Raw genomic sequence first — 9,111 nt, 5'->3', positions numbered from 1 at the left:
GTGTATATATATATATATATATATATATATACACACACACACACATAAAATTACTGAATTTTTAACCCTTTACCATTAGGTAGGCCAAAGTGCATGTCGCAACCTTTTACAAAGTTAATTTCAAAATTCAACTGCACTACATTATTATCAATGTAAACAAATAAACTTGGCATCAAAGTGTAGTTAATAAATCAAATTATAATATTACTTATGTTTTAAGTTCTTCATTTTATAAGGAAATATTTTAAAAATCCTCAATCTCCCCTAGTATAAGAACTATGACATTTGCTTTCTACGTCTTCCCCCTTCTATAACTTATTTACCACCCCTACAAGAAATATAGAATCAAATTTAAATTACTTATTATAACATAGATATTGCTTGGGAAAAGTCAACATTTTCCAACCCTGATACTTACTTTTCTCACATACTAGTTTTCCTCAATTTTGTGCTGCCCTCTATATCCGCCACTAGCCTTGAAGCTCCCACCTAAACTCAGTGTTTCCACGTGGTATTTGTCAGATTTTATATGGGCTGGATTCTTTATAGTAGGTGTCACAATAAACAGACAGCACACATAATCCACTTGTTTTTACAATTGTATATATTCAAAACAAGTCAAATATATTTATAAAAATTCTTTACACTATTGGTTATCACAGTTGTATCCAGAGCTTTAAATAATTGTCTCCTTTTCATCAAAGTCTACACAGGCGAGTTCAATTACTTTAGAACACCTTTTGACAAGAGAAATTATTCTCCTATGCTCTGTTATAAAAATACAAGGCTGTGATACTCACTTTAGAAATAGCCCATTATGACTAAACTTACATGCAGTCTAACTTCACTTTTACTTTCACTAACTTACTTACTTCCACTAACTTTATTTTACTTCACAAACTTGATTGCCTATATGTATATATTGCTCGCCCAAGGCCCAGAACCTTCCACAAATCATAAGATGCCTTGATGCAACAATACTCACTCAAAGCAACAAGAAAATTTCAAAAGGTTTGAGCAACATGACATCAACTTACAACAACTGAACCATGCAACAAATTATTCACAAACAGTTACACAATCAAACCTGTGAAAAAGCATCACTTCCAAAAATACCAAACTCAATACTTGCACCTTACAATGTAAATTGCAACTCTTGAATTAAATTTAAAGAAAACATTTGTGCATATCCAATAGTTTGCTGCACTGAAGCATGCAAATGTACATGCAATAACCCTCCCCCAATAGGAGTGTAACACACCCTCAGCTGATTCCCTCTAAACTAATTGTTTAATCATCACTTTGAGATTAAGCAAAAAAAGATGCACTAGAAGTGAGGAGGACAGATGGGAAGAATAAGCAGAGGTAAGTATCTATAAGAAACACATTTTCAGTGTTGAAAAATGTTAACTTCCGATACTATATCTCTTCTCACATATTAGCTCGAATCCCACACTGATGTGGTGGAAGGAGTGGTCCAAAAGTTACCTAGTTTAGCCCCCTTCTGAAAGTGCCTGAAGAGAGCCCATGGAGTGGGACACCCTATAAAATGAAAGTATAGGGGCACACCCATGGAAGACTGCACCCCTTCTGTACAAGGATATACTCTTCACCCATAGTGAAGAGATGTGTCACTACGTCAGGCAGAAAAGAAGTAAATCCCGAAACACATAGCATGGAAAATGGATGTGCTGTATGGTGTAGTGTGGCTAGGGCACATCAGATCGATCATGGAAAGTCAACTTCAATCTAAAACCAGGTGGCATCAGGTATTTTTCATCCAGTCTGTAATAGGAGGAGGATCCCAATCATCTTCACCTCCATATGAGGAAGCAGAAGGGAAAAAGAACTTCTATTCCTCCATCCTAAGTAGTGCTCATGTGTGCTGACCATGTGCTTATCCAATACCAGGTCACCCAGGAACTGACATCCAAGGAACAGCAGGATGAGGAAAAGCAAACATGGTGGGTCAACTCCAGTCCAAAACCATGCAGTGTTGGGAAATTTTTTTGCCTGGTTCTGTGCCAATCCAACACCAGACCACTTATGGAACCGAAATCTAGGCAGCAGTTGGATGGGAGAAAGCCAGTCAGAGGAGTGATTCATCTCCAGTCTCAAACCAGGTAGCATGTGGCATCAGGAATTTTTTGTCTGTTCCATGGTAGGAGGATTGTTCACACCATCTACACCAACATCCTACTCTCTACCAAGTGGAATAGGTCACACTCGGAGAAAGACACAATGGTTCACCACCCCAGTGGCTAGGAACTAGTGAGTGGTACTTCCATACATCACTAGAAGAGGGGGAGGGTTAAAGTGCACTGGGGAGTATGAAGGAATGCAAAACCTTAGGATTGTGCAATAGGTAACTATGAAACCCTATTTTTAAAACATCTCATCAGTGAGTGTTTCAGTCCCAATTGGCCACATGGTGCAGATTTAAACCAACTCTGGCAGGCACCACATGCCATTCAGCATGATTTTGAGATGTAGAATAGGGCCCTTGTAAAGGTAAGACAAATAGAAAAAGCACTTACCCAATCAGAGCCAGTAAGGGAGTATGGGGAATGGTGACAGGAGGCAAGCAATATCCCTCTGAAAAGAAAAGATGGCCAGATGATGAAGATAATGTGCAAATAAAGTAAGCAGGGTAGTCCACATGCAGTGAGCAGCCAGAGAGAGAGAGAGAAAAAGTATCACATTTGGCAAGAGGAAACCTGGAAAAGTTGACAATAATCCCCATCCAAAGAAGTATTTACAAGATGGATGAGCTGTCTTAGCTACCCCATTAGAGTTATGGGAGAAAGAACCCAGGTAGAAGAGGAGTTCCAAAGGATACAGAGATAGGAGTAGGACAAGGAAAATAACAGTGAACTACCCAGATGGGGCAGAAGAAGGATAGGGGTGAATGCACTTTTCCCCTTAAGAGCTGTAGACATTTTGGGGAGAAAGACATGGTCAGGATGAAGAATATATGAACGACAGAAAAGAATATGGGAAGCATCTATAGCATATACATCTGACCTACAACAGTTGCATGCAAAAAAGGAGTAAGAAATATGTCTTAAGTGAAAAACTGTACAACGAACAAGATGTTAAAGGTTCAAAAGGAGGAAGGGTAAGGGCATGGAGAACAACATCCATATACTAATCAGAAAGGAAAGCAGGCTGAGGAGGATGAAGAAGATGAAAAGATTGAAAAAGGACAGAAAGGATCAGCGAGAAGAATACATGACAAGAACAGGAAAACTGGACGGTAATCGACAGTGTTGCCCTGCAGCCAGCAATAGTTGAAAGCAATAAGCCTTGGTTGAACAACCAAAGAAAAAATTGAGAACATTAGGTAAAGGAGAAGCCATGACACAGAGACCAACTAGGGAAAATGTGCCCTTTATGTTGATATACAAGTAGGGAGAAAAAACAAATGGAACCTAGAAAGAAGGAAGGCTACACATGGAAAGAGTACGGATACCAACGAATATGAGAGGGATGAAGGAGATTGAAGGAGGAGAGATCATGATGGAGAAAGAGGAAGGTAAGCCAACATGGAACAATCAGGAAGATTTGGCATGGAGTGATCTGAATAAGGGAAAGCACAAGAAGAAGAAGATGAATAGGAAGGTAGGCATAAAGAAAAAGCTTGGTCAATCCTGATTGTATGAGTACACAGCCATAGCTGCAAGATGAGGAACAGGGGAAGTTTGGTGTTGACATGAGTGGCAAAACCATCATGAAAAGGGAGTGCCCAGCCAAGAGCATAGCCAATTGATTACCTAAGGAACAAGGGACCACTTCATTGGTAGAATCTTGCTGAGTCACAAAAGATGATCAATAACAAAATCCAAGTCACCCAGGATATGACAAACAATAAAATGATCTTGTAATGAATAGGCCCAGAAAAGGTCTAAGAGTATGAAAACAGTTGTTGGTATAGATCATTATGAGATGCCCACTGAACATCAAAAGAAAATGATCCAAAGCTCAAAATACCACCATCAGTTACAAGAGATTGATATGAAGGGTCATTTCATCATTGAACTACCAAGCCAAAATCACTTCAGAGTCCAAATATTCCATCCACCTTATCAGGGATGCATCTGTAAACAGTTGAAGGTCCAGATAAGAAGTAGAAAAAAGAGGAAAATCTGCTGAGTATTGGCTTTGTAGAGCCTCCAGGCAAAGTTGACCTGTAGGAGAGGAGGAAGGTGAATAATGGAGGACAAGAGATCTCGATCGTACAGAGTCCATTGAATATGATGCATATGAGAATGAACCGAAGGGATAAGGGATTACATGGAAACCCAAGTCCTCAAAAGAGGGAGAACCTCCCCTGCAGTGTGAGAAGGAGAGGATATGCTATTGGAAACTAAGCACTCCATGTTCTTCAAACAAAGAGGAAAAGGCTGGACTGTGCTGAGAATTAAAAAACACACCCAAAGAAATGAGATACCAAGTGGGTGTGAGATTCGACTTCTCTATTTTGAACAGCGAACCTAGATATGCTGATTCCTGAAAGTGAAGAAGGGTATGCTTTTAGAAGGCTTGATGGGAGAGAGCCAAAAGAAGCTAGTTGTCCATATAATGGTGAAACTGCAGTTCCAGGCTGCAAACGTGACAAGCATAAGCTCTAAACACCAGACAAAAAATGTATGGAGCTGAAGCAAAGCCAAAGAGGAGAGTGTAGAAATGAAACACCAGACCTTGATGAACAAACAGAAGGTAAGCATCTAAGACATAGACCTGGAGTGAAAGATAATCTGACAGTGAGAAAGGGCTCCATGGTGAAACATGGGAGGTCGATGAAGCAACTAAGGCTAAAAAAATTTATAACAGGATGCCAATTCCCACGTTCATGGGGATGACAAACATGTGGAAATAAAAACCTCTTCGATAGCATCTTTCTCCAAGAAATCCAAAACCTCTTCAGAGATATGCTGATAACAAACCAGATCCCAAGGACACGGGAAAGAAAAAGGAATGGGAGACAAAGGAGGAGAGGAGGAAAAATTATGAGCCAGTCCCTCTGACAATACCTGAAAGACCCAACAATCAGCTGTGAATAGGTGCCAAGGGTGAGCAAACCAGTCCAACTGTGCCTGAATCTAAGGAATAGTCACCATCAATTCTGACAGCACTGAAGGCTACTGATGGATTGGAGCAGAAACACTGGAAGGAGGTATAGAGAGAGGAAAGAAAGCTGGAGGATGAGAAACAGTAACAGGAGCAGGAAGAGGATTGCAAATGATGGGAAACCAGAGAAGAAATGGAGGAGTGTTAGTGCACAACCTCCACATAAGATTACAATGAATCGGCGACACCTCCAAAAACAAACTGGTGAAGGAAAAGAGCCAAATGAAGGGCTCGTAGATATGAAGCTGGCAAACAAACCTGAGAAAGAAGAGCATCTGTGCCTAACAAATCCCAACAACAAAGCAACCATGTATGGAGAGACAAAGCAGAGGAACATAAATGCCAAGAGCATAGCCAGTTGATTACCCAAAAAAACCACTCCATTGGTAGAAGGGAAATGGTGGATATCCTCAGCAAGCAAGTGGATAGACAAGAGATAATGTTGTAGAGTAGTAAGAGTGAGACGAAGATGAGAGAATTGGGCTGGGGAAAGGCAATGACAAGAGAAAGAATCTGATCCCCCATGCCTGAATAAGACTCCAAATTTTGAGAGTCTAGAAAGGGAAACGCAAGCCCAATGGTACACTAAAGCATGTGTTGTCTGCCAAAAAAGGAGAATGAAGCATGCTGGCTCCAACACATAAGTGAGATAAAAATCAATCAGCATGAACCTGAATATCTGGAGAAGGGGGGAAAAATAAAATAATTAGAAGCAGTGAAGGAGAGGAATCATAAGACACAGGAGAAAGGGGCAAAAGGTAACAAACCTGAGAAACCATATCCAAAATAGATTAATGGCAGTGGATTGAGAAGATTCAGCAAAAGCAGATGAAGGATACAGACTGTTGAAATTATCATCTTATTGAACGGGATCCCAAGGGAAAAGAACATATGTCCCTGGATAATAAGATGGACCAGGCCACATGGAGGACTACAACTCCTGATGCACTATAGCCAATACCTCCTTAACATACAGAGATGAGCCCGAAACCATGGTAGTAATCTGTCTAACAGGACCAAGATCTTGTGGATCCACATTAGACAAAGTAACAGTAACATGAAATTGCAAGTTCATAATGTGGAAAGGAAGGGGGAAAATAATAGTCAAAAGCTTTCCACAAACTAAGTAAAGACAAATGGAAAATACTGTTGTCATTAAGTAAAGTAATAATTACAAGCACAAGAAAAAAATTACAAGTCTACACATACAAGTGCCAAATCGAGAGGTTGTGACTGAACAATCAGTATAGAGGGAGCCAGCTGTGCTAGGAGGGTGTGTCACACATTCATTTGTATGCTACAGCACACCCATGCCACACAAAAACACAATAGTTTTGGTGGTAGCATCAAGGCTAGTGACAAGTGAAAGAATGCACATGTACAGAGCAGCACAAAATCAAAGAGAGCTAATATGTGAGAGAGGTAAAGTATTGCATCAGAAGCATAATTTTTGTGGCCTTCAATCTTGTTTGTTTATGGAGCCATAAACTAGAAAATCAGACCCACTTGCCACATCCACCTACTACATTCTTTCATAAATTGCTAATAATTTTCTCTGGTGTTTTATATTATTTATAACCAATACAAAGCCAAAGTTTTAATCTATCAAATGACACATGTGATTTTCTGAACAGAGAATTGTCTATTTCACCTCCAGTTCTATCTTTCTTTCTCACGGAAATCAAATTGACAAGATTAGCAGAATTTCAAAAGGCTCTTATTGCATAATTAAAAAGCCAGAAAAATTATAATAGTTACAAAACATTGTTTGTTTTTTGCATATTATTATTCTGTGTTCTTAACTGCATTATTTAATTAAATAAAATATAATACTTACTGTAGTAGTACTATTAGTATAAAGAAGTAGGCATATGTTTCATCAAAAGTCGACAACAAAAAATACGAAGGCCCAGGTAAGTACTATATTCTTGTTGTCATGTGTATTCTTTATTCATTATCATAAATGTTACAAAAATATAAATATTAGAAACTTATTAGGTTAGGTAAGGTTGGATTAAACAATAAAAAATATTAATTATAATAAAAATTCCTCATGAGGTAAGCTTGTGATCAGCTCATCCATGACATAATTATATAAAGTAATGTGAGCTGCACATTTGCCAAGTGATTTAAAAACTGTGTGGCAGGATCATTAGTTAGACTTGATTCAAAAGGCATTAACATAATAAAATTAAATAGAAATAGACGTAACTTGGAATGATTTCCTTATTTATTTACAGTGGTTAAGAGGTCAATCAAATCAACTGACCCTGTAAAGGGTTATAGTATCAAAAATAACAGATAAAATATAAAATCTTTTCTGGAAAAAAAATCTTTGATATTTATTTAAAAGGCTTCAGGGATTATGCAAATGAAATTCGAAAATGTTCAGATTAAGAAAACTATTTTTAATCCTAACATGAAAATCATTTTACACTCAGAGCAGCCAACACTCTGACTCCATATAATTACAGTAATAATAATAATAATAAGTTTTAGTAAAAATTAATTAAATATTATGATTTTCTTTTGCCTACAAATGACTTTTCATGTTTACTGAAAGCTTTTGAAGTTTCGTTAAGATATATTAAATACTTTCAGAATTATAGTATGCATACCACCATGGTTGCCTGGTGTCGCAAAGTCGTGTAAATTCGATGACAAGAAACCCGCTTTGAGACAGCTTGAATGGGCAATGAATATAATTTTAATACAACAGCAAATGTACAACGTTTCAACAGTTGTACATTTGCTGTTATGTTAAACTTATATTAAAGTTTTTCTTCATTACCCATTCAAGCCGTCTCCAAGTATTATTAAAAGTCGTGTAAAATATGAGTCCACTGTGATAGGGTTAAAGGGTGATTCTCATGTTTATACTAGTAAATATATGTAATTAAAATATACAAAAATATAATGATAACACTGGAAGTCAGACACATACAATGTTATGATAAAACTTTGACAGCAAAATAGTGATGAATCTGCTTACATTACTATCAAAATATGGCCATACCTGTCATCTTATAATCGAAAGTCAACTCCTCTCCTCTCTTAATCTCTCTTCTACTGAAGAATGCAATCCTGGGTAATCTAGGATCTAAGTTGTTAATCCATACTCCAAACACGACAAGGTTCGGGTCACACTATTGAGATATCATTTTCATAAGTTTTATTTGTAAAACATACAATTTAAAACAAGCTGTAAGACATAGGGAAACAGAAGTTGAATAAAATTTTATTTTGATTCACATAAATCATTAGCCACAGATGTCTATTTTTAGCTGATAAGAAATTCAATAACAAAATATTCAAGTTAAGCAATAGTAAAATACAATTGATTACAATATTACAAGCCTTCAAGTTTATAAGTATACAATGCAGAATTAGCCTGAAGATGTATTTTATTAGATCACTGTCACAGAACATTTCTGTCATAACACTTTATCTCCTGACTAATACTTTTTTAGTCAGTGAAGAAGTCTTTGGTATATTTCTGTCATAACTCTTTATCTCCTGACTAATACTTTTTTAGTCAGTGAAGTAGCTTTTGGTACATTTCTGTAATAACTCTATCTCCTGACTAATATTTTTTTAAGCAGTAAAGTAGTTTTTGGTACTTATCATCTATGTTCATTACCACAAGATGTCTTCATTAAATTACTACTAGTGACAGTACAAACAATTCTCAACTTATTTTTTTTAACTCAACATATATATTTATTTGTGTGGCAGCATGTGATATATTAAAATAACATCAAATATAAACAAGTGTTTTCTTCCCACCAATACTGTGTTCAATCTTGGGCTCCTTACCTTAGGAAGGGCATTGAATTGTTGGAAAGGCTTCAGAAGGGTTACTAGAATTACTAGAGTTAGGGGGGATCTGATTGAGGTGTTTAAGATTAAGGGAATTGACAGTGTTTATGTATCATCTTTTTTTATATTTAACAATGAGAATAGTAGGACTAGAGGACACAA

General features: G+C 37.2%; 1 protein-coding gene across 2 annotated transcripts in view; it reads right to left on the bottom strand.

The window, feature by feature from the left end:
- The window catches only part of LOC106457344 (histone-lysine N-methyltransferase SUV39H1-like), a 59,626-nt gene that overhangs the window by 4,773 nt on the left and 45,742 nt on the right, over window positions 1-9,111 (bottom strand). For both annotated transcript variants that reach the window (XM_013916745.2, XM_022383225.1), the window contains exon 8: window positions 8,147-8,276. In XM_013916745.2, coding sequence (XP_013772199.1) covers window positions 8,147-8,276 — 130 coding nt within the window. The remainder of the gene's footprint in view (window positions 1-8,146; window positions 8,277-9,111) is intronic.

The sequence above is a fragment of the Limulus polyphemus genome, unplaced genomic scaffold (genome assembly GCF_000517525.1).
Source record: "Limulus polyphemus unplaced genomic scaffold, Limulus_polyphemus-2.1.2 Scaffold319, whole genome shotgun sequence".
Classification (NCBI taxonomy): Eukaryota; Metazoa; Arthropoda; class Merostomata; order Xiphosura; family Limulidae; genus Limulus; species Limulus polyphemus.
This window is presented reverse-complemented; position numbering and strand designations above follow the sequence as displayed.